This window comes from Panicum hallii, chromosome 3 (assembly GCF_002211085.1).
Source record: "Panicum hallii strain FIL2 chromosome 3, PHallii_v3.1, whole genome shotgun sequence".
Taxonomy (NCBI): domain Eukaryota; kingdom Viridiplantae; phylum Streptophyta; class Magnoliopsida; order Poales; family Poaceae; genus Panicum; species Panicum hallii.
Window position 1 is genome coordinate 19,473,891 of NC_038044.1, and position 26,090 is coordinate 19,499,980.

The window sequence follows — 26,090 nt, forward strand, 5'->3', positions numbered from 1 at the left end:
TTTAGGCCTTGAGCGATCCATTAGAACGGTAAGCACCCACCGACCTCAAATCCGACCGTTGCCTCCCCTGTTCGTCCTCCCTCTCCCTCTCCCTCTGCCCCCAAATCCTCCGACTCCAAACTCCAAAGGTCGTACCGCCAGCAACACAACTCCCACGCACGCCGGCCCTTGGCAAGACAATCGAGCACCAATCGCCGCCGCGGGCTCGTCCCTTCTCTCCCCGTCCGCGTCGTCCCTACCGCTGCGCCCCGGAGCGGAGCGGAGTTGAGGTGAGATAGCCCGGGGTCCGGGAATCGGTTTCTCCGGCGCTGGTAAACCCTGCCGCTTCTTGCTTGCATCGACTTAACTCTGCATAGATTTCATTTTTTCCTCCTTGCTACGATGTGAACATCCGAGTCGAAACTCGAAACCCTAAGGTTGCCCCGACGTCCCGTCCTATTCATGTATAATCGCGCGCTTTAGGGATGGGGTGCCCCGTTTGGGGATCTATTCGCTCTTATTTCGCTATTTCTAGAGTGCTCTGTCCATATGTCTCGCTTCTTGGGGGCGCGGCGCCAAGATTTCAGCGCAGCGTGTTATGCTAAAAGGATTCTAGTCGCGTACTGTATTTTCTAATCCTATGACAGTTAGGAATTATTAGGCTGCTTATATAAAGTCTCTCTGTGATCATGCTTGACTTCATAGACGACGTGTGTTTTGATGTTCTTGGGCTAGAGCTTGCATTAATCGTAGGGACTGATCCAGGCCCGGTGCTAACCTGTTAGGATTTTCCAATGTGAAGTCTATTACACAATCATTTTAAATTGCTCCCATCAGTTATATAGTTTGCTATATCAAATTCCAAAATCTATCGCTGTAAAAAGAAATGTAAATTTGCTGCCTGTTCCATCTTCTCCTGTTACCGCCGATTTTGTACTTTTGCAGTGATTTTTTCATTAATAACTTTATTATTATCTTAAATTAGCACCTGCATAGCGCAACTCTGCCATAGGTGCCTTCACCCCTGACGTCATCGATAAGTACTTCTGCTGTGATTTAGTTCCTTCACAGTTTCCTGTCTATCTTAAATTAGCAGCTGCATAGCGCAACTCTGCCGCTGATGCCTTCCCCCGTGTCCCTGTCCCTGTCAATTACTTTTGCTGTGATTTAATTTATTTACAGTTTTCAGTCTATCTTAAATTTAGCACTAGCATAGAGCATTTCTGGATCTTTTTTCAGCTTCAGTAGAACACAATAGCTTAGTGGAGTTGTTTTGTATTATTTCTGTATTCTGATTATTTCTCCTTCATCAAACAATTGAACTTCAGTTTGGCTTTCAAGGTAGAAAAAGAAACCTTTCTGTTCAGTCATGGCTTTCCAAACTCCAACAGCTGTTCTGCTTAATGAGAATATGCAGATGATACAGAAAGGTGAGATTGTTTTTTCCCGAAAGCTGGTTTGTGACTGATATTTCCTGAAAGACATAACCAACTTGTTTGATCCACATGTTCAGGCAAGAGGGCTGATGCACCAAGTACCAAACCACTGAAGCCATCAACAAAACCTGGGCTTCAGGAGCGGAAGGCTCTTCAGGATGTGTCTAACATTCCTAAAGGCACTGCTTTAAGTAACAGGTCCTCCGTCAAAGAGAGGTCCATCCTGAAAGATAAGTCCACCATGAAAGAAAGGTCCATCCTGAAAGAGAGACCTGGTCTTCACAATGTGTCCAACACCCTTAGAGAGAGGTCCATCCTGAAAGAGAAGTCTGATCTGCGTAGCCATCAAGCAATTAATAACCCAGTGAATATTTTTGCTGATGAAGAGACCAAGAAGTGTCATGAATGGGCTAAACACGGGGTGGAGGGCATTCACTTCACCGGAAATGATTCTCAGAAGTTGGATAAGGATGTGCAAGACAAACGTAAGAATTTTTAAGTCTGATGATTGCTCTTTTTGTTTCTTCAATACGCATGTGGTATTTTCTTTTTCTGTAGTTGCATATGGCTGACTGTGTATGTTATATAGGTGTCAAGAAGAAAGTGGCGAAAGTTATGTCAGCATTACATGGCTGGTCAGATGTGGTAGTCGATCCTGTGATGTTTCCAGCTACGGTATGTGGCCCAACAGTACAATATTTCACAATTCATGCAGGTTGTCTTAAGGTCCAAGTACTTTACCACTGATTTAGAATCAGTGGGTATTCACTTTTGAAATAGTCATGTCTGTTTCTATAAGCCTATGACGCTACACATTCGCAATTAGGGATACAAAACTTATTATTCTTAAATAGGGATTTAAAAAGTGCATCTTCTTGCTATTTTGTTGCTTAGTTCTTGGACAGCTGGAGTTATGGGTTAAGCCAGTAAAATAATTTGTCACCTAGTTTTCCCGTGTCAACATAGTGCTTTATGTAATAGTTTGGACTATTATGTTTCATTAGCCACAAGCAAGGAAGAGAAACTTGCGGTGATGAATTTGAACTGTTCTGCATTTATGCTACCTAAACTTGGTTGATAAATCAATTAAAAGAGCTTGGTTTCGATGGTCCATCCATGTCTTTTATAAAGGAATATCATGTCTTCTGTCATGTAAGATTATATTAATATTATCGGCTGACAAGATTATTTGCTGGTAGTAACTATTTTGGCAAGATATTCTTATGAGATGGTACTTTAGACGATTCAGAATCGGGCTCTTTTACTTAAAAACATTTGCTTATCAAGAAGCATATTCTGAAATGTAAAGTGTCTTTGAATAATCATCCTGTTTCTAGATGTTGGATTTTTTTTTGCCAGTAGTACTGAACGAAAGTGGTTATCTATGAATATGTATTGTGTCACAAGATATGGACATCTTGTCCCATTGTAGGCTCTTCATTTTGTGTCACTTACTAATATCTCATGTCATGAGAAGAAGTTCTACGCATTTTACTTGTCATTTGGTATGACATTGCCCGCTGGTATTAATTAAAATTGTACATGTTTTTTGGGGGCCCTGGCCTATTTTTGTCTAAATGTTGCCGTCTAAGGGGGGAAAACCCTGTCCTCCATGTAGCTTAAGGGCTGATGATATGTACCATCAGTAGAAGTTCTATGACAGTTCATTCATGTGAATTCTTCATCATCTTGAGTGTTTCAGTTACCATCTGTATGCAGTTTGAGTTATGTCCTGCTCTTGGTCATTGATTCACACTCTAGAGAACCAGAATACTTCAATAGAACAATTGTGTCTTCCACCATGTCAGCAACACTTCTGGCTTCTTTTCTATCTTTAAGAGCATTACAATACTTGTCCCACTATTTCTGTTGTGCTTCTTTTCCTTGTTTTCTCATATAGTTTACAACAAATGGTAAACAAAAAAGTATATACCTGACTTCGGTGTATTTCAGTGGTTTTTGACACGTACAAAATGCTCAGCAACTGTTTAAACATGTACATAAATCATATGATTTGTTCTTGTGTATAGCTCCATTTATACACAATGTGATTCATTTGAAGTCTAAACTTTAAAGCAAGCGGGCAACATAGCACCAGAAGCATAATGTTCCATGAAATAGCATTCTTGCATTCTTCTCCATTTTCTCCGCACATTATTATACTATAAATGTGATATCATCTGTCTCTAAATGATTTAGGAAGTTGCCAATTTTCCAGAAGAAGTAAAAGAGCTGGAGCTGGAACCAGAGATTCTCCCAGACAACATTAGGTATCTGGTTACCTCAGGCAACAGGGCCGATGCACCAAGGGCCAAACCACTGAAGCCATCTGTGAAGCCTAGTCGTCAAGAGCGGAAGGCTCTTCAGGATTTGTCTAACACCCTCTCAGAGCGGAAGGGTCTTCAGGATATGTCTAACGCCGTCAAAGAGGAGTCCATCCTGAAAGAGAGTTCTGCTTTGTGCAGCCACGAAGTGACTAAGAATCCACTTAAAATATTCACTGTTGAAGAGACCAGAAAATGTCATGAATGGGCTAAGGATGTGATTGAGGGCTCTCACTTCACAGGAAATGATCCTCAGAAGTTGGACAAGGACGTGCAAGAAGAACGTAAGAATTTATGTTGTGATTGCTCTTTTGTTTCTTCAATATGCTGATAGTATCTTCTTCTGTTTGAAATAGTGTTTTTTTTTTTTGAAATATTTCAGTTTACTTGCATGTAACATATACTTTCCCATGCAGGTGACAAAGCACAGCTTGCTGAAGGCTCTTCTACTGATGATGAGCTTGACGAGTACCCATTTCTGGACAACAATCCTATTAAGTTTGAGCTGCGAGATGAGCCAGGGATCCCGGACCTGTGAGCGAATTGACGAATCCATGCCCACCGTAACTGAAAGCTCTGCTTCTGCTGTGCTTTATGCTGCTTGCTCTGTAGCACTCTATGTAGTATGATGTATAGTATGCTAGTGGATTTGAGATGCTTCCTTCCCCAACTCTATTCCGATGGATGTGAATGATGAAGTGATGTTGCCAGGCTGATGTTCTAAATCATTTGCTGGATAAACATATGATGGGATGAATACGGTTGAAGGTTGATGCCTGCTTTTACCGTTATTACTAGCCTTTTGGAGGCTTTTCGTGATATCGATTTCTTCGGGGGAATAACATCGATTATCTGGACATGTCATGCAGGCTTCTTTCATGGGCACATGAAAGAAGTTTGGCCTTGTAATTGCAGATGCACTGGGATGCTCAGATTTGAAGATGAGGTGCTACCTTATCATAGTATTTCTTTATTTCTTTGCTATAGGCTCTGTATCATATACATGTACTACGCTTGGTATCGGTTGGCGGTTGCTGGGTTGTGATAGAGAAGATCCCGTCAGCCCAGATGTTTTGGTGAATTTTTTTGATTCGGTGGGGCACATCTCCCGTGCGCGCGGCCAAACCAAACCGAAACCCCGAACCGACGGCAACGCGTATGCGCGTTTTCTTCCGAATGGAGCTTCGTGATTCGCCTCCGAAAGTCTACTACTGTCATCGCCCTTCGACCAGTTCCACTCCCACCACATGCCTTCCAGCAAACCCTTCCTAGCGTTTAGGAAGGGTTTGCTTGGTCAACGAGTATCTTCATATATTTTACGATTTGTGAGTCCAACCCTGTTCATGCAAAAGAAACCCACTGAATCGGTTGGATTCGATATATATTTGGTATTATTCGGTTCGGCTCTCATTTTTCTGCTGTAATTTTCTTTTTTTCGCGAAAGTGGTATGGAATAAGTGTGTGGCATAGCACCTTTATTCATTTATAACTCTGAGTGCATATCATCTTTATCGGAGCTGTAGGTAAATTGTTTGGCATGCCAACTTTATGATAGCTACAAAGATGGTATGCAACACAACCAATGCTAGTCTTAAGGTCTCCCGTGGTACATTAATGTAAATTCTCCATCCAATGATAGTTTTACCTCTGTACATGCGGTCCGTCTGATTATAAACGGAAAACATGAAACGTGACATTTGGACCCACACACCTATCAAGACACTTCTCTCTTCAAGTGAAGTAGTGGAGCTACAACAATACATTATAGTAATGAGAAAAAAAATCACAATCAATCACATACGTAATATGAGAACACCTACAATTGTAGTTTTTTCTAGGCTTAAATACAGTTTTAGTTTTTTCTAGGCTTAAATACAATTTACTAGCACCCCAATCATAGATGGACACCTCGGCAATCAACTTGGGCGAAATGCCAAAATACCATCTAATAATGTCTTAACCACACTAATAAGTAACATAGTGCTAAAACTTAGCAAAAACTGATGACCCAGTGGACTATAGAGCTAGTTACGAAGTCAACTTGGTATGTGGAGCATTTGCGAGGCAATATTTTCTTAAAAAAATAATTTATCGATCAGGGAAAAGCTGTGGCCTAGGCCCAGTTTCTGAGTGCTCCGCCCACCCATCCGTTAGATCTGGCCCCACTTTCAGTGACCGACGATAAGTTTGGCAGGATTCACGCGTCCCCGTAGCAGGCTACAAATCCCCACCCGTCCGCCGCCCCCACAAGACCTTCCATCCGCAGCGACGCGCAACCCCCGCGTCTCGAGCGAAAATTCCCCATTTTCCCCGCGCCCTCATCCCGTCGTCGTCGAGAGAGGGAGGGAGATGGCGTCGGTGTCGGAGATGCAGCCGCTCGCGCCGGCGGGGTACCGCCGCGCGCCGGAGATGAAGGAGAAGGTGGAGGTGTCGGAGGTGGACCTGGAGGCCGGGACCGGGGAGACGCTGTACCCGGGGATCTCGCGCGGGGAGAGCGCCCTCCGCTGGGGCTTCGTCCGCAAGGTCTACGGCATCCTCGCCGCGCAGCTGCTCCTCACCACCGCCGTCGCCGCCCTCACCGTCCTCCACCCCACCCTCAACGCCACGCTCTCCGACTCCGCGGGCCTCGCCCTCGTGCTCGCCGTCCTGCCCTTCATCCGTAAGCCCCCGTGTTCACGTCCGGGTTTGTTGTGCTTGTTTTGCGAATATTCTGTTTTCTGATATCGGTTGGTTAGGGTGATGCGTTGCCCATATACGACACTAATTAGCGTCTAGTTTGATGCGTTGGTTGTATCTAGATTCAGACATGCGGATGCAGTGTTCCTATTTGTTAGTTACGACGAATAGCTGTTTGGATCTGGCTCGTATAGCTGTTTTGGATCTGGATCCAGGATGCAACTAACCCAAGCTTGAATTTTATCGCATGTTTTACAAAAGTTAATAGGTGTTTGGTATCCCAATTCCATAACTAGATATATATTGCTCAAATTTCTTTTTGCTTTGCAATCATGTTACATGCTTTACAAAAGTTAACTGCAGTCAGTGTGGATGACCTGTATAGATATTATTGATGTGCACTTACCTTAACCTAAGGTTTCGTAGGGTCAATTTGCTTCTAAGGTCTAATACGTACTTTAGTCCCATATCAATTATGAATTATAAAGGATATTATTTTACATATGCCAGTTGCATAATTTAATTGGGAAAGTGGACTACTTCCCTTGTCATTTGTCAATTTTTCCAGTTTAATATTTCCATGATTGAGTGCTTGATCCCTGGCAACTTGATCACATATTCTGAGCAGATGATCTCATTCAGGCTTCATAGTAAACTTGCCTGGTCTGACATGTGTAATGTGTTGTATGAAGTTACCAACAAGCCTATGCGAGAATTATTGTGTTGATGAGTTGAACTTGTTGTCATATTTCCAATTATCAAATAGATATTAAATTGAGACAATAGAAACATGTTGTAGCCCTAAAATTTCTCTCAACTATATTGTGCACTTGACACAGCATGTGCAATGATTCCATGATATTAGGAGCTAGAGAGGTTCACTATGTAAATGAATAAGTAGTGGGAGCCATTTGCGTCTAATGAGTTTTAGTGTAGTTAAACTCTTCGCATGTTAAACCCATGTTACAACATTAAGAGATGCCAAATGCATAACAAAGTTGAGAGAGCTTGGCATTGCTACCGATTTGTCTTGTTCCAATTTGATGTTTGTCTTGATCATCTTCAACTCAACCATAACGTTGCAACATGTTACAACACGATAATGGCCTTACTTAGGGCTCCTGGTTAGTTGCCCGGGAAGTCTATGGGGGGAGTGTTTTCGTGCTGATAATGTGTTGTGATATCATGGCTGTGTTGCTGATGATGCAATACAAATATAAATTGGAACAAGAGAGATGCGTTGTCATCCTAGCTTTCTCTGACTTTATTATGCCATCGATGTGGTGTAAAGGATAGTGTAGGAATGGCCCCAGCCCTCTCAGGATAGTGTAGGAATAGGGTTAATAGTGGAATTTGAGTTGAGGAATGAAACTGAGTTGTCCTTTGCCAGTTTTAAGGAATTATCCAGAACTCCCCTGCACCTTACTCTATATAGTTCATAAACAAGAGAGTGGAGTAGAATTGAGTGGAGAGAGAGAAGTAGGGGAATAGCTCTTGAGTGCTGCGTGCGTACATATTCTCTCCATTTCCGTTTGCTTGTTATTGAATTTAACTTTGATCAAGGTTTTGACCAATAATAAATTGTAGAATGTCAATTTTTATAGCATAGAAGTGGCAAAAGTTGACCTGTAATCAAAAGTTCTATCATTGTGCATTTGAAGCTATTGGCTTTTATGGTGAAGTAACAACAAAGCTCAATCAAAGTCAATGGTGTCAAGTAAATGAAAATGGAGGTAGTATAATGTAGGGCTTGACAATGCTTTCTGCAGCAAATGGCTTGACCCAATTGAGGGTTCTGGTTATCTAGCTCGACTGTAGAGTTTGTGGGTTGCTGTTTGCCAGATAAACAGGCATACAAGGATGCTTTGATAATTAAATTAATAGATTTTATCTGTGGATTATGGAGGGATCAATACCAGTCTCAATTATTGGACCAGAGATGCAATAAGTTTTTCAGGTTTATTTTTACTTGTGTTAATGTCTATCTTAGGTTTTTGCTAGCGTCGCTGTTTCCTCTTAGGACACCCAAATATACTATTGCCTTTTGAGAAAAATCTGAGCAGCCATGATTGTTATTTTCTTTTAGCAGATTGGTTTTTATTCACTAACTGTTTTTCTGATATTTTCTGCAGTGATGATCCCGTTGTATTATTATCAGCACAAGCACCCCCACAATTTCGTTTTCCTGGGTCTGTTCACTTTGTGCTTGAGCTTCAGCATTGGTGTGGCTTGTGCTAACACTCAAGGTTTGTTATATTTCTTCAAATAGTTTGATTCTTTTTCTGTGGATATCTATTGTGGTCTTGTTTACCAATCATGTACTTACTGCAGGAAAAATCGTTCTAGAGGCTTTGGTATTGACAGCTGGTGTGGTTGCTTCTTTGACTGCTTATGCCTTCTGGGCTTCAAAGAAGGGCAAGGAATTCGGATACCTGGGGCCTATTCTGTCTTCTGCTCTTACTATCCTTGTCCTAACAAGCTTTCTTCAGGTAATGCCTACGAACTATGATAAGCTCTAAAGGAATGCACTCTGTTCACAAATACTTCATGTTACCACCTGAGCAATCCGCTGCTTGCAATAACCGTTTGTTCTGTTGGGGTGCTGTTTTGCAGATTTTCTTCCCATTGGGACCTTTATCGGTTGCTTTATTCGGCGGGCTTGGAGCTTTGGTCTTCTCAGGCTTCATTCTGTATGACACCGAGAACTTGATCAGGCGCCACACCTATGATGAGTACATCTGGGCGTCTGTTGGGCTCTACCTTGACATCCTGAACCTGTTCCTTTCCATCCTGAACATGCTCAGGAGCATGCAATCCGACAACTAGTGGGCTCCCATCTGCACGAGCTGGACCTTGTGCGAACCTGTTCAGGGCATCGTCCTTTGTATGGTGCCGTGGTCTTTTGAACTGTAATACGTATACAGATACAGTCCTGCGAGTCTGTGACTATCGTCAGAGGGTGAGATCAAAGTACAACACGTGTATAATTCTTAGTTCGAGTCTGTCTAATTTAACACTGCCACGGTCACGTGCGTGTTACAGTGATATTGTGATATCATGCTGCCGATAATTGTCACCTTGCGTGTTTTGTGCCTGCGCATGCTGCTTGCTCTCTCCTTATTGGCTTTGGGGGGAAATTTCTCCACATTCATTGTTCTCTGAACCGGCGAAGCAACCTGCACACGGAGGGCGTGTTTTACAATCGCGATGTGCGTTTTACAGTTCGCAGAATTGGAGTTCTCTTCAGTGGACAAGGCGCAGTAGTGCTTTTGTTCTGAATCCGTCCTTAGTCCTTGGTTTGCATGGCGCGTGCTGAGTTTCTTGCTCTAGCTGCACTGCTGCACATCCAATTATTTCAGTTACGAGAATTAGATGATGTTCACTCTGAATCATACCCACATACAGAAGTTGAGCACCATGCAGTTCACGTTCAGGGCACACCAACACAGTCATGGAAACCCAGCATTTTGGTTTTCCTGCAGTACTCATCGGAAATTCAGTATTGACTCAGCAAAATGCTCCAGTTTCTTGCAGACAGTAGAGACCGAGCACGCTTGCAGCCTGGTAAGAATTTTTTTAAAATAATCTGTTTTAATAGAAAATTGCAGAAATAAATAGTGGAAAAAGATATCGCATATCTAGTATCCTATCGGCTACCCAATTACCCACAGGGCACTTATCGGCTGTTGACGGGCTGACATCCCATGTGTCATCTCCTCGAGGGCCAACTTGACCCACCGCCCACCTACGCCCCACCTGGCGGCGTTGATTGTCCTGCGAGCTACTGAGAGTCTGATAGGACCTATCGGCTCCTTGAGGGCCGACAGGCCAGTCGGTTCTTCCTTAGCCGACAGGACCATTGCGAGCACAATAATGCATATCCTAGTGTACTACTTTTCAGCTTCATAGGGACGAGCACAATCCAATGCAACCAAACACGTGATCCAAGTATATCACGTCACGACATGAGTCTCACATGAGTCATACATGAACACCCTAGTGTCACACACTACCAAATGAGTCACGCACTGATACATGAGCCACACAATAACATATCTGTGAAGCCAACACATACGCAGTGCGTATACCTAAATGCAACCCCTAACTTTAGCGCTTCTCCCGCTTCCTAGCCAGGTGATTAGAAAAAAAAAATGTGAGACGGTCTAGTGCGTGCCGAGCACGGTGCCTAGGGTCAAGTGGGGTCGACTCCTCCGGCTCATCTTGTGTGGGCGGCGGATTGAGGCAGGAGGGGCAAGGACGGTGAGCAGCGGCTAGCGGCGAAGGTAAAAGGAGAGAGTAAAAGGATGAGGAGGAAGAGATGCGGCCGGGGTAAAAAAAAGACCTAATTGGCCCTCCATAAGCCGATATGATAGGTGGTCCTATCGGGTTGATAGGCCTGTCGGCCAGCCAAGGGCCGACTAGACCTAGTCAGCCCGACAACCCATATGGCCTAGGTGCCTGCTAGCGTGGTCCATCTCATTGGCCACTGGAGGTCCGATAACACCCTGACCCTATCGGCAATTGGGTAGCCGACAGGATACTAGATCTGCGATTTTTTCCGCTATTTATTTCTACAATTTTCCATTAAAATAATATTATTTAAAAAATCAACCCGGTAATAATAGAGAGCGGTGCGATAGCCTGGAAGGCTGGAAGCAAGAAACGAAATGCCAAATTGCCAGCCCAGCCCACAGTTCTACTCGTACTACCCATGTGCTGCTAAACGGATACGTCTTGCAGACAGACAAGGCCCAACACGGCATTTTGGTTTTTGAAAGTAGTAAGCAACTCATGCCCGAACTTCAAAGGCACCTTGGGGGGCTACGGGCTACGGCCTGCTCCGCTCCACGGGTGCCGGCCCGAGTTCGCACAGCCATCCCCGCCCCCTGTCGGCACCCACCGGCGGCGGACCACCACCACCCAAGGAGGCTACGGGGGGCTATGGCGGCCTGCTGCACTCCACGGGTAGTTCCGTTCCCTCGAGAAGCCAAATCCCACCACTCGGTTGGCGTCGGCCGTCGCAACAGGATCACGACCGCCCGTCGCATCCCCCGCGGGAAATTGTGCGCGGCGCGGCGCGCCCAACCGCCGCCGAATGTGCCGCCTCCGGGCGCCCGACGCCCGGAGCGGCCGGCACCTTTCCGGCTTTTCCCCGTGGCCGCGAGACACCCCGCCCGCTCCAGGCGCCTGGGGGGCCCGCGCCTCGTGCAGCCGCGCTAGGCCAACGGGAAAGGAAAAAAAAAAGGCAGGGTGGCTGTCCGGCCGGCCGGCCGCCCGTCGCCTCCGCTCGTGCCGGCGGCCATCCCCAGCCACCCGTGCAAAGCTAACTAGCTAAGCCAAAGGGATCAGGGGTGGATGGATGGCTGGACGGGACAAGCGCGCGCGTCGACCCACCCCTCCCGTGCGCCGGGCTGCCGGCCACTTGCGCTTTCCACCACTGTTACTTGGCGATCGCGCCTTTGCTTTGCCGCCCGGCCCCGGGCCAAACAAAATCCCCGCGCCATGCCCGTGCGCTGCGGGTGAGCATGGCGGGTAGGCTGGCAGGCAGGTTCCCGAGAGGGGAAAAAAAAAGTCACGGATTTTACCCAAAAGATGCGGCACGGCGCACTGGCAGTAATCTCTGCTTCGTGGGCACGGAGGTTGCGCTGCATTACTACTGGTATTACTACTCCTTTTTACCCAGGCAGCTCGAGCTTCTTTAGTTGCTGTAGCTTTCTATTACCACTCCCATGCCCACCGCCATGTCGTGCTTCCAAATTACACGCCTTTCGAGGCCCATGATCTGCTGATGGTTCCAACTAACCGGCCCGAATCGCAAAGGAGAACGAAGATTCGGGGCACCCGCGGTATGGGATGGAGAGGGGAGAGAAATGAAAGGAAGGCGAAGAAGGACGTGAAAAAAAGATGGCAAATTTCCCTTCAAGATTGGTTCCATAATTTGGTATATAGTAGTACACTAGTATTAAACTATAATGCCACATTAATCTTGAGCTGTGGATAACAAGCATGCATCGTCCCAAAACGTCAAGTTTGCTTTATAAATTAGCTTTAGCTGTTCTTTCTTCTAAGCAAACAGAGAGCATCAATGTTATCTTTTGCAGCCTAGTACTTGGCTCCTACTAATCCATCATCACTGTCCTATTGTGGCACTACTTTCGTACATAAACACTGCACAGAATCTCTTTGGTACCCGGAAAAAGTATTTGGATTAAGAAAAATAAGGTTCCAGGGAAAATGTAGCAACTTTTCATTTAAAAAAACCCTAAAAGCCCATGGCAGCGGTGGTTACAAATGCGCATGTTCCCAATCATGCCGCGCCCCTGCTCAAACAGATGGACATTCTCCTTTACAATCAGCCTCGAAAGCAAACGTCAGATCATGTGGACTACATGAAGCTTGTAGGAGAGGCTTGTCCCTTCCCTTAAGACCGGTTTAGAAAAGCAATTGCTGGAATGCTGCTAACGGTGCGAAGCAAGCAGAGAGATGGCAGAACGGCAATAATCTAAAGGTGCCTTTTAGCACAAAATGGGCAGAAATGAGCTGATGATCGATACTTTGTTTTTTTAAAAAAGAAATAGTACAAGAAGCTCTAGTTTCACCTTGTCCCCTTTCCACAGGCTCTTTCAGGCTCCAGCTCTAGTACTGTAGCCCTCAGGAGCCGGAGCTGGTGAAGCTAGAATTTTGAGCTTCACTGGCTCCTAGTGGTTTGCTAGCTGATTTTGCCAAGAGAGAAAAAAAGAGCTTCAATGCAAAGTACCGCAACAGGACATTTGCAGAGGAGCCGACGCACTTATGATCCTTTGCAAATGGGCCTTAAGTTTAACCCCATACAAGTCAGGAGCTGGGACAACCCCTCTACCAACCGAGCAAGCGCTCGTAGCTAACAAACTAGACAAAGCAACAGCCCTCTGAAAAGTGCATGGCTTGAAGGCTCCACAATTAAAGATGTTAAATGTTATAGTGAAGTTGCGCAATTCGAAAACAGTTAAGGATGAACTTGTTCAGAACAAGGTAAGGGACATTAAGGACGCTCTCACGGTTCAGGTTCTGGTCAAATATTTGCGCTTTTGGGACCACATACAAGTGCACCTTAGTTCATTGGAGTCGGATCATTTTGTTTGTAGGTGGTTGTCCATTGTCCTATGTGGTATACTCGGCATGCTTCATCTACCGAGATTTATTTCATGATCAGGTACTTGCAAAACAAATACGAATAAGGAAGGGTTTTGACTAACATGTAAGATTTGGATTGAATGGAACAGTAGGGCCTTCAAAGAAAAGCAGTTCTTAGTATCATCGGATCTGATCGAGGGTATCATTGTGCCATCGTGATAGCTTGGTGTTGGATGGTGGCGAGCATAGTTGAGACTGTCGTACGTTCTAAGTTTGGTCTTGTTTCTTGGTTTGTGATTTCGCAGCAGTCTATTTATATCGCTCTTGTTATTTTTTATCGAAATGCTTCCCGTATGATAAAATATCTCGGGAAAGAAGAAGAAGAAAAACAACCTTTGATGAAAAAGGTGGGAAAAGAATGGGAGGAAAGGGTAGACAGGCGGAACTATCCGATAGCGCTGCTACCTATGGGCCACCCGTACAAAGTTGTGACATGGTAGGCTTTTGGATGGGCGAGTACCGACTAAAGACGGGCGCGCGGGAATATGGGCACGGTGTGTGTATCCGATGCAAATACCCTAGCGAGAATATGATAAAGTACGCATACATTACACGCTCCCCCACTGATTGGCACGCCTTTCTTTCGCGAAACTTACCACCGTACCGTATCCAGTTCCAACTTGCAGTCCGGACATGCGCTACGATCATGGATGGATCGATAGAGCAGAATCTCCCGTTGCAAGAACGCAAAGATTTAGGAGAAGCTGCAGTAGCCAAGTCCTGAGCAGACTGTTCCCTGTCATTTTCCTCGGGACGTTTATTTCTACCGCCATGCTCAGGCAGCTCTCGCCTGCACTCCGCTGCACATTGCCTTCAGCTAGACGCCCCTTTTTTTAGCTCCGGGGAGGGACACGTACGCCGGCGTCGCGATCGGCGTCGAGTGCCTGGAGGCTGGAGCCCCCCCGGTCCGGGCCGTATCCTATCCGCACCTGCACGTCGCCGGCGCGGTGATCACGCGGCCGGACTGGATGCCGATGTGAATGCGATGGGATCGGGCAGCAGCAGGACCGGTGGGTTCGGGGAACGGGGATAGGTGATAGGTGATAGATCCCACTAGCTCACCGGTCACCAGCAGCACCCCGCCGGCTGCTACGACAGTCCCGTGTGCGTGCACTCATCACCAAGCCGGGGCTCTTTGCACGGGCGGACGAGATGGAAAGGGCATCGGATTCCGATGCCCCCCGGGGGGCACTGTGTGTGCAGCGCGTAGGGCAGCCTGGTGGTGGTGGTCGTCGAGTGCCCGTTGTCCACGGTCCATGGATCGGTGGCCCGTAGAGTATACGATGCCCAGTCATGCTGGGGCTGCAGGGCTATTAGGGTGCTGCTGAAACTGGGGAGAGGAGCTTTTTTCTACATGGTGCTCTATGCACTGTAGTCACAAGCGAATTTCTGTCTGAACGTTGCGTCTGAAAATGCATCAGGATTGAACACTTCAAATCTGTCTAGAGTGCATCAACAAACTCTTCTGAAAGAGAGAAAAAAAGAACAGCACAGTGCGCGTCAGTAATTCAGCATCAGACCGTGCTGTCATATGTGACGGGCAGATGGTATGGCTGATTCGCCCTAGCTACAACAAAGCAGGAGTGAATTTATGCAGGCATAAAGCTCTGGCCCCTTTGTCGAGGCTGAATTGGGCACTGTTAAATCCGATGGTTACATCGACGCACTCTTGTCATCACTAGAGTAAATTATCTTTTCATTTGGTGAAATCAGAGTAAATTATCTTGTGGGTAGAGTAAGCCGTAGCTAAACCGAATCAGATACACCTATCCTATATATACGGGATTAAAGACGACGAGGGCACCACCTAGATTAGATTCTTCACGATACATGGAAATGGAACTGACACTGGAAAAGGGCTACTGAATTTGTAACTGGAATTGGTGGCCTCAGATTGTGGCCATCACGACAAATCATTTTGCAAAACATGTTATCTTATCATCACTGAACCACGAGATGATCATATGTTCGATTCTTATCAGACCTATATACAAATGTAAATGGCCCAATTACTAGGCTCACTGCCACGTTTAAATAATGCAGAAGAATTTTACTGTTAAAACGACAGAAACGTGCAACACCAGGTTAATTCCTCAGGAAAAAAATCTTGCGATTAAATACTGAATCATACAGACAAAAGTAACTTAGCGACGAATCGGATACAACTTTCAGGAAACTACCACCACATCTGAAGATGGTGCTGAAGCCAAAGCCTCCCCACCACTTGAGCAGTTTGTTTTCGCTTTCAATGCGGATCGCCGGTGCGACGTGAAGAGCCCCTCAGAGCGCGCAATCTTTTGATGGGTGAGAGCTTGATCGAGCTGCAGGTAATGGAACAGTCATGCGTGCTCGTGATAAAAAGAAGAGAAGCATCTAGCCATCCACTGTTGCGTGTGCAGTTAACCACAAGCTCTTTTTTTCTAGGGTGGCAATCAGTGCAAGTCAGTTTCCGAGCTGCAAGAACCTTCCTCCCAGTACATTTATCCGGAGGAAAACAAGGCAACTTTCTCATCCATCGCCGTGCATTGCGTACTGATCTTGTGCTTTTGGAGTACTGAAACTGTTTCTAGTAAAATTAGGCAGTGTTTTAAAACAGTGATGGTGCGGTACTAACAAATCAAGACGGACAATATCTAGAGAAATGGTTAGTATGTTTTATAGTTTAGCTTAGCTCTTGCCAATCGCCAACATGTGCAGGGCGCCATCAGCATCATGCTATTTTTTTTTTGGAGAATAATCAACATCGCGATCATGGCATGGCAGAATGGATGGTAGGAGCTGGGAAGAAAGTGAGGTCGAAAAGCTGGACTCGCATCTCCCGTTGCTGCCTCTGCAGGCGATGACAATCTTCAGGTGACCCCACGGCTCGGATTTCCTTGGCACGTTCTGTGGAAGAGAAATCAGGACGGAAACACAATCGAAATTTGGACACCCGATGTCACGAACCAATAATGGCCAGGTGTTTGGATGAGCAGGGATTGATGCAATGCAACTATGCAAGTATCTTTCAGCTAGGGTTTGGATTCAAACTCGGAGCCCCTAAAGTTCAGTGCGAGTGAATATTCAGAAGAAAGTCGCCGAGAATGATCAGACCAAAGAAGGATGCTTCTGTACGCCAGACGTAGGCGAAACTCCGCGAAAAATCAGCAATGTGGGTGGGACTAGAAGATTAGGAGGATCTGCTTGAAGAAGCTGGCGGCACATATTCCTGGCAATCCATCCATCCTGTTCCGACGCCTGCTCTCCCAAGCCGAGACACGAAGCTCTCGTCCTGACCGATCGAGCGGCATCTGAAACCGATCCTTCGTGGCCTTGAGGCGACCGCTCCGCTCCCCCTTTTTCCCTTGCCGCGCCCGTGCGTGCCCGTGGCACGAAAGCGCCTGCCCGCCGGGCGCGTCGCTCCGGCCGGGCACCGGGATGGCGACGGGCTTCTCTCGCGAAGGCGGCGTGTCAGCTTCCCGCCGGCGCTCTTCCGGTTCGTACTCGAGCTCCGTGACGCCGATGGCAACTAAAGCGAGGGGGCACGGGACCCCCGCGGTGGCCTCGTCGGCCCAAACACTTGGACGTAAGCCGCGCGACGGCGGCATCGCCCCCGATGTGACGCGTGGAGCTCCGCGGTTAAAGTGGGGGAGGTTCTGCCGAGACCGGCAGGTTATGTAAGCGCTGGGGTAAGATTGGACAGTGACTCGGTATGTACTATAAGTTTATAAGCGCGGATGTTTTCTATGTTGAATTGCATGCACCGACCAATAATTTACACGGAAGTGCCAGATAATTCTAAGGTGCGTACTATTTTCCAACCTTTTCAACTCTTATGCCTCCGTAAGGCTACAACAATCCTAGGAGGTTTCCGCTACAGCTGAAGATTAATCAACCTAGGTGGAAGCTAGACCAGCTGCTATTACCATTGAAATAGCTAAACCTTATCTACATTAGTGTGCAGGGATCTTTCGTTCTCCCATTTGAAGCAGGAATCTACCGTTCACACACTGCTCACCACCGGACAGGTGCGCATGCATGCACAATCCGCCGATACTGCTGCTTAATTGACCGTGACGACCCAACTGAGCTGCTCCTAAACAACGCTTGCCAAGTCCGATTTGTGGTGCGCATCCGAACAAGTTGGCTGCTAATCAAAGCAGCTGCTAGCCAAGATTATCCGCCTTCCCGCAAGAGGAAACCAATACAGATTCCTTTCTGAACCCTAGAATATGTGCCGGGATCCAGCAGCAAGCTAAGCACACTGTACACTGAACAGGCCCTGCATGCCTTGCCTGCTCGAATGAGGTGTCGTCATCCGGAGCTCCTCGCACACGAAGCACTCGCCGCCGTAAAGCCCGCCCCCCTACGCCTCCGCCGGAAAGGAAAAGCCCTCGATTTGGTGGTGCCGGCGTTGAGTTGCGCAGAAAACCCGTCTTAAATTCTGTCGCGCATCGAGCGTACATGGCACTCTGATGGCCACGAGGACAATGCAAGTTGAGCGAGCGGTGAACAAAGAGCCAGGCCTCTTTCACGGTTAGGTCGCGCTGCTCCAGCAGAGGCCTCCAGGCAAGGCTCCAGTGCCCGGTAGCTAGTGGGAGGCCGCTTCCCGATTCGAGCCGGAGGGCTCTTCATGCGGTGAAAGGGAGCTTCGATTCAGCGGGCGCAGCAGCAGTGGAGAGCGGAGGCGATCGAGCTCGGCTGATGGTTGGGTTGAGAGTCACAAGGCAGCTGAGCTGATCGCTGCGGTTGGCGCGGCCTGCTGGTACTCTGCGGCTGCTCGATTGGAAATGAAGTTTACAAGGCGCCTTTCTGCGCTGACAACGAGTGCCCGCCACCACGCGCGCGGGCACCGCACCGCTCGAAAGCGAGGGCTCCGCGGCGCGCACTGGCAAAGCGAGATCCGCCGCTGCGCTGCACTGTTCACGATCCGGACTACAGGACCATCCGTTCCCCAGGAAAGCACTGGTCATTAGCCATGCTCAAGCATGCTTGCTGAGCTCGACAAGATTGATTTCGCTGCTAAAAAGAAAGGTAACTTCTGGAAGCGTGTGTAGAATCGAACACAAAAAATTGCTCAAATGGTTGTGTGTTTTCTCCTGACGTTGTCGCCTTCTTTTGACGCATGGGGTGGTACACGGTTAGTTGACGTAGGCGCTGATCTTTTGTCGTCAACTTTTGGTACTTACTACTACCTTGCAAAGTCGACACCGAAAAGCAGAGGCAGATGAGTCCAGGGGTCCAGGTCCATTTTACTTACCGGCCAAAAGCTGGAAGCCCAGGATTACGTTCTTATTTGGGAGCATCTCGATGCGGTCTTTAGCTCGGACAGTGACGCCTCCCATCCACTCTCCGAAAGCAGGAGCAAGGGTTGACACAGACACAGGCCAATGATTGGCCTGGCGCCACGGTAGTTTCCTTTTAAAATCTTGAGAGGCCGGGCCGTGCCGTGCCGTGCTTTCACGATGCTGCCTGCTGCGACTGTTCCGGAGATCCTGCCATCGATGCACACGAAGAAGATGAAAAAAAGGTGAAAGATATAGTCAGTTTACTAGCAGCGACCTTTTCCGCCTGCCTGATATGGAACGGCTATACGAGCACGAAGCCACGAACAGCATCTAGGAGGAATCAGGCCCGGGCACTGCAGCCTGGTGCCTGCGAACAGCAAGGACACAGTGCGTGCCGGCAGGCACTGCGCGACAGTTGCCGCCCTACCACTGCCAGGCTAGTAGAGCCAGAGCCTGGAACGCATGCAAGAATCCGGCGCGGGAGGGGACCAGCCGCGGCGGCGGCGCTGTCGCGGCGCCATCTATCTATCTATCTTTCGGCGGCCGGCCGGGTGCGCGTGGGGTTGACACGCGACGCGAGCGAGAGGGGGGCTCGCGCGGTCGCGCCGCACGCCATGCGTGCAGATCTTTGGTGAGTTGAGACCACTGCTGCTGCGAGCATTCGGCCGACGGGTGCGAGGTAGAGGCAGGCACGGCGGGTACAGCGATCTGCCTTATCTCGGCTCCCGTATGATGCTATCCCGTCGCAGGCACTGTGGATCGGAGTAGACCTGGGGCAGGGCAGGTCCAAGTGCCGTGCCGGCGGCCCCTCACCGGCAGGTCCAAGTAGCTTGTTCGGTAGGGTGTGGTCGTAGCACGGGCCCGGGAGGGATGGGCTGAACCGCACGCACAGCATGAGGAGGCGTCGCTGATCACGACGAGATGACAAGTTGAGAGGCTGGGACCAGGCTTCACGACGTAGTGCCAGAGACCATGCTGCTAGGCCGTTACATCCATCTTTGCGTATGGTCGTATGTTTTCCCCAGGCAAAAGATGGTGCGGACACAAGTAGAGGTTGGCGCGTTGGCGAAAGAGGCTTTCGGATTGGTTCGTGTCGAATAGAAATGGGTATAATACCTTTTCCTTTTTCAAGTGGTATTCCGGCATGGTGTAGTCATACTTTCCTACGCGAACTTTGGAAACGCGATGAGGCTAGTCGATGATCTTCCGGGACCTGAACATGGAACAAGCTGTGGCAATGGTACCGTGTCAAATGGCTCTCCAAGCAAATCAGACGACGAGTTCTAGCATCCCCGTCGCGTCGTAGACCACCGTTTTCCATCTGGTGGAGTCGTGGAGAACACACACACAGCCGCACGGCTCCGGCGCCGGCAAAGGAATCCCCGGACATCAGCGCGCGGCCGGACGCCGTCGCCCCGCGTCTGCCGCGCACGGCGTGCCCGCCGCCAGGCGCGACCTGCCGTTCCACCGAACGGGCGGTCCGCGCGCTGACGACGGGTTCGCGTTCACGGACGACGCCTCGCCAGCCGTCACCGCCATCCCGGATGACGCGGGGGCGCGCGTGCCCTCGTCGCGTCCGTCCAACTTGCTCCCAGGCTAAGGCGAGCAACAAAAAGCAAGCGCGCAAGCGCGACCGGCGGCTGGGTTCGGCCCCACCGCCCGGCCCCACCAGTCCACCACCCAACGGCGCGCGCGGTGACGTCGACGCGCGACGGGGATATTCCTGCGCCGGAATCCCACCTCCACTCCCTCTCACGGCAACCGCACCTCGCGCTTTTCCGTTCCCGCCGTGGATGAGCCCAACCGCGCGGTGACAAGCTAAAACTGCCCCCGCCGGCGCGCGCCCCCACCAGCGGTCGCGGTCGCCATTCGGTCCGGCATTTCTGGCGGCGCGTACGGACGGGTACACGCAGCCGCGCGGACGTCGACGGGGCGGGGCCCGGCTCAGGCGGTCGCCGGGAGCCGGTCGCGGTGGTACCCCGACTGGCCGGCGCGCAGGCGGACCGGGAGCACACGGCGCGGTCTTGGGGTGACGAACGAGGGCGCCGCCCTCTCCAGGACCAAAGAGCCGCACTTGGCCGTCGATGCGCGAGTACGTCGATGTGTCTGTTGCATTTAATTGGGCAGCGATGCCGTGCTTGACGACACGGCAAGCAATAGTGGATTAACCTACGACCGCGATCCGCAGACAAAAAGATGCCGGCAATATAGTGTTTGGTCACAACCAAATCTTAAGCGTAGAGTAATCCAGCCGGAACACAAGATTGTCCAAAAAGGATGGGCATCCGACGTCAGGATCTACCACTAGCTTTTCGCCAGGAGGGGGAGTACACGTAGACCGCACCGGGCCACGTCAAGGGACATCCCATCATTGGCACGTCACATTAAATCCGCCATCATTTTGACACCGGTGCCACGTAATGATGCCACGCTAGCTAGATCTCGCCCCCACCGCCCAGCTCGCGCGGCCACCCGTGCCCCCCTTGCTCACCGCCCGCTGGGCCAGCCTTCTCCCAGATTACGATCAGCCGCCCTCATCATCCCTCCGGCCACAAGTTCCACAACCTTCGACCGCGACGGCGGCCGGCACGTACGCATCTTCCTAGCACCCTTTCGCCTTCTCCCGTGGCTGCACGCAATCATCGTGTGGTGCTAGCAGCAATGCGATCAACCACGCCGGTGTTCCGAATGGACGTACGCACGCAGGAGACCACGAGTTCCATCAATCAATTCTCAGCTGACCGGCGGCGAGGCCGAGCACGGAGCCCGCCGCAAGGGAACGGAGGCAGATCGAGACGAGACGACGACAGAGCGCGCACGGCGATGCAGCCCGGGCAGCAGCGGCACGTGTGAACGGGGCGCCCCCAGCGGCATCTGGTCGGCCTCGGAATCTCCATCGGCTCGAGCGCTACGCCGGCGCGTGCCAGAGATGCCGAGATCGATGCCAATGGGCGGCGACCAGATCGGACAGTCACTTGGCGCTGGCGAAATCCTCCTCTCTCGAGTCGCGTTCACGCGCTGGACTGGACTGATGCTGCGGCGTGGCGCGCCACGGCGCCAGGCGCCGAGCCAAGGCGTGCCGGTCTCCTGCGCCAGGTCGACAGGGACCCCGCCGAGCCGCTATTCAATTCTACTCTATCCACGGGTGCCTCACGGTTGGTGTCATCGACGTCGTCTCCTTGCAAACTTGGTTGGGTTTGGAGCCCGTACGGCTCGACTGTACGGCGTTCGGGGCCACGCGAGAGGGGGACGCGGCGACACAAGCTCGTGTAGCCGGTTTGTGCAAGCTGCTGCTAGTTCACTCCCTCCCTTCCAAATTTGGGACCTCGCGCGAGGTGGACGTGGCGACTAATAATTTGAAATGGAGTAAATATTTATTAAAAATATTAATGTATGTGCAATGAATATGTAGGCGCTTATGTCCTCCCATCCCATGTCCAAACATCAAATCAAGTGCAAATGATGGTTTTAATGCTTATTACTGCTAGATTAATGGCGAGTGATCTGTTAGGGTATACTAAACAAGGTGATGATGCCACTGTATAACGAAAAAAAAAAGGTGATGCTCACGAGGCCTGGCCTAAGCTTTTGTTGGCTCCAGAGAGGGATCGACAAAAAAAAACTATAAGAAAAGGGCGCCGCACAGCTAGCGTGATTTTTGTCGTGGACAATAACAAAGTTTTTTTTTTCGCATGGTGAACCACAAAGTTGATGTCGCCAACGCGCCGTGCAGTATGTCACGGTCGTCAACTTTAGCAAACCTTTTCTCCTTCCATTTCATTTATGTGTCCGTAGCACACCATACACAAAAAACAAAAAATGGTAATAGTTTAAAAAATCAACGTGAAATGGCCATACGTCTCCCTAATAAATAACACGATACAAACCACTTCCATTCTTTGCGTAAATTGCAAAAAACAACCTGTCCCTCTAGTTTTAAGATTTCACCCTATAAGACATTATATTGCAAAGATCCACCAACTACATATTTTTGTTGCAAAACCCACCCTACATACATGCTCTAAGCTAATAATGTCCCTTTTTACCAGTGTGGAGCTAGCTGCTGATATAGTCTTTATCAAACTTAGATACAAGTACAAAATACATTTTTTAGAGCTTCCACCAAATGAATCAGCAATGAAAATTTTAAGCATCATGTTAGTGTCACACTAGTTTTTACTATTTAAAATGTTCTTTTACAACAGATGAATAATCATAATCAAAGCATTGGGGCAATCTTGACTTGGTATTATGGACTATAACGGCTCAAAATTGGCAAAAATGGGCAGGATTGGCTAACACATATGTAATGGTTGTTTTTTAACGAAGTGGGCTAAGGTGGGTATGGTATCTGCAATAAAATATCTTATGATGTGTATCTCAAAATCCAAGTGACATATGGGGTAGGGAGTGGAAATGCCGAAATAACTACATTCTTGATATTCTCAATGTATAGACATTATGAGGTACTCCCTCCATTCCAAAATATAGATTGTTTTTAGCTTTTATAAATTTATAACATTTTCTATGCACCTGATATAACATATATCTAGGTGCATAGAAAAAATTATGAAGCTAGAAAAGTTAAAATAATCTATATTTTGGAACGGAGGGAGTATACCCTTCCGAGGCTATGGGCAAATATAGTGACACAGAGTGGATGAAGAAGGTAGTAAGCAGCCATCTGAACCAGCTTGTTTACCTCCTAAAATCAATTACTTTGATTTGCCAATTATGCTTTCGCATTATGCATATTAAACAAGTAAGGGCATATTTGGTAGAAGTGTGGCTAAGAATTTATTAGCCACAGGTATGAAAAAGGCAGAAAAAAATTAAGCATGTGACATTTGTGGCAACAAATGCTAGCAAAAGTGTGGCTTGATATAAGTCGTGGTAACTAACAAAACATCTGCTTAACAAATTGTGATAGGACGACTAAGGTTAAGCGTGGCAATTGGCAACCAAACGCCCCAACAAATGTACATCCATCCAGTGCTACATTATCTTATCAGTGGCTCAGTTGCATGCACTAGTACAGAAAGCATCATTCATCCAGCTCATTTATCCCGGCTAGTTTTAGGTCCGGGATCAATATAAACACTAGTCCCGGGTCCAATAGCTAGGATAAGAGTACGAACTTTAATCCCGATTGGTAACTCCATGAGGTCTCATTTTAGTCCCGAGAAGAGCATTAATCCTGGGTGCAGCCAGCCGCCGGGATTAAAAACTAGGACGATTTTGTTTTCACGCATCTTCTTATCTTCTCTTCCCACTCCCTTATCCTCTCATCTCTTTCACCCCTTCCTTATCCTCTACTCTCCCGTAGGCCCCCCCCTCCCGTATAGCTCTCTGATAGCCTGGTGGACGCACGGGGGCTGGCTTGGCAGCCGCCAGCCTCCACGTGAGCGCGGGGCTGGCTTGGTCGCCGCCCGTTGCCACGGCCGCGCCAGCACAAGGGCTGGCCTGTCTGCCGCCTGCCGCCACCGCCGCGCCGGGCGCTAGGGTTGGGCTGGCCGCCGCCGGCCCCCACGACAGCGTGCACACTTGGCCTGGCCGCCTCTAACCTCCATGGGCGCGTGGGGCTAGCCTGGCCGCCGCCGGCCGCCGCGGCCGCGCGGAGCGCAAGGGCTGGCCTTGCCCCCGCCGTCCCCATGGCCGCGTATGCACCTGACCTGGCCGGCGCGAGGGTAGGCCCGGCCGCAGCGGATCCAGCCGGTGAGAAGCTACATATAAATTTGTGTTGTGAATGATTCGTTTGTGAGTGTCTTGTGAATTAGATATTGTACTGTGAATCAAATGGAACTCATGTGAATCCTTCGATTGTTTACTACTCAAGATTTGATTGCATCTCTATGGCGGTTGAGGTGGAGTTGGAGCTCAAGAAGTTGGTGCTCTAGAGTCAAGACGAAGATGTATGCCTCGACAAGCGGCGCGGCCAGACCCGGCTCGGCCTAGCCCCGGCGGGTGGCGGTGCGGAGGCTGATATTTTTTGTTGAATAGCCGTCGGGACAAAAAGATGAGGTGCATTAGTCCTGAATAGGCAGTTCCGGTAGGGAATTGGAACTAAAGCCATTTTCCAACCGGCACTAATAAAGAATTGTGTACTAGTGATGTCTCGTGTCGTCAACCCTTCCAGCCCGTGCGCCCATCGCATCATGTGGCTTCTCATCTAGGCTAGCTGCTTCAGCCAGATTTCAGATTTGATTCGGATGCATATTTTTTTTCCATCTAGATTTGCATCGAATACATATATACTATTTCTCAGGAGTCAGGACATTGACAGATCAAAAAAAATCTTGAGCCAATACACCTGATGTGCATGGCAGGAGCGAGGCTAATGATCGGTGTCTCTATCCGCGGCCGTGTGGGATATATTCACAAAATGTTCGTTCATATGGAGCCATGGATTAAGCATGTATACAAAAACTCACATGTTAGCCCCGAGAGATGTTAGAATCTGATACTTTGTTTTTTCTGGGTGCAACAGTTAAACACATCCAAAGGCCGACTGTAATTAACCGAAAAGTTAGTTTACGCCTCGCACTTGTTTTAATTTGCTGAAGCTTAAGTTAAAGCAACTGTTTTACCGTGTTCCAGGTGCTGAAGTTTAAGGCGTGTTTGGCCGGCTTCCAAATCATTGTTCCTTGCCGTTCTGAAGTTTCTGGTAAATACTGTTTTCTTCACACCTCCTATATATTTCAGGTGACCTGATTTTTCAATTACTTCAGTCAACGTGTGTTCAATGCCGCAGATGTTAATTATCTGATGATGCATTTGTTGTTCTCCAATGTTGTCCATATATGTTGTTCTCAGATATTTTGGATAAATAAACATGAACATATACTGACGTCGTGTTAGTTTCTCTAGGGAAAATCCAGTTCACATCCTCGAACGATCATAAATTTTTTTCTGAAGATATTATTTTTCGATATAGCAACTTGTTTGCTTAGCATCTGAAGATAAAATTTCAACCACGCCTAAAATTCTTTGACAGAAGTATTGTTAAAAAGAAGTCATGCTTGATATTACAGCACTCGATTTAACTCCTCCAATCAATTGCATATGCGGCAGTTTACGTTTGCTGTATGTAGGTTGTTTCATGCCACCACAAACAAATATTTTCCTCCGATTTTTGGCTTTAATGTCCATCCAAACACTTACTTTTGGAGGGAGAAGTGGGCCTACTAAATTATTGGAGTTGCATGATTTCACCATTTCATCTGTTGATCCGATCC

General features: G+C 48.4%; 2 protein-coding genes across 5 annotated transcripts; both read left to right on the forward strand.

Moving 5' to 3' along the window:
- Window positions 1–94: 94 nt before the first annotated feature.
- LOC112887106 lies at window positions 95–4,506 on the forward strand. Of its 4 annotated transcripts, none has more exons than XM_025953198.1 (6): window positions 95–311; window positions 1,308–1,409; window positions 1,493–1,900; window positions 2,005–2,090; window positions 3,615–4,023; window positions 4,156–4,506. In XM_025953198.1, exons 2-6 carry the CDS (start codon window positions 1,349–1,351, stop codon window positions 4,275–4,277), a joined length of 1,086 nt encoding a protein of 361 aa, XP_025808983.1. In that variant the 5' UTR covers window positions 95–311; window positions 1,308–1,348; the 3' UTR covers window positions 4,278–4,506. The 4 variants fall into 4 exon arrangements, with proteins under 4 accessions (XP_025808983.1, XP_025808984.1, XP_025808982.1 ...); XM_025953199.1 differs by having other exon boundaries at window positions 1,321–1,409; XM_025953197.1 differs by having other exon boundaries at window positions 95–269.
- A 1,478-nt stretch (window positions 4,507–5,984) lies between these two features.
- On the forward strand, window positions 5,985–9,491 carry LOC112886792 (BI1-like protein). The gene is made up of 4 exons (XM_025952788.1): window positions 5,985–6,398; window positions 8,548–8,661; window positions 8,747–8,904; window positions 9,029–9,491. The coding sequence occupies exons 1-4, from the start codon at window positions 6,089–6,091 to the stop codon at window positions 9,239–9,241; spliced, it is 795 nt and encodes a 264-aa protein (XP_025808573.1). The 5' UTR covers window positions 5,985–6,088; the 3' UTR covers window positions 9,242–9,491.
- Window positions 9,492–26,090: the final 16,599 nt, after the last annotated feature.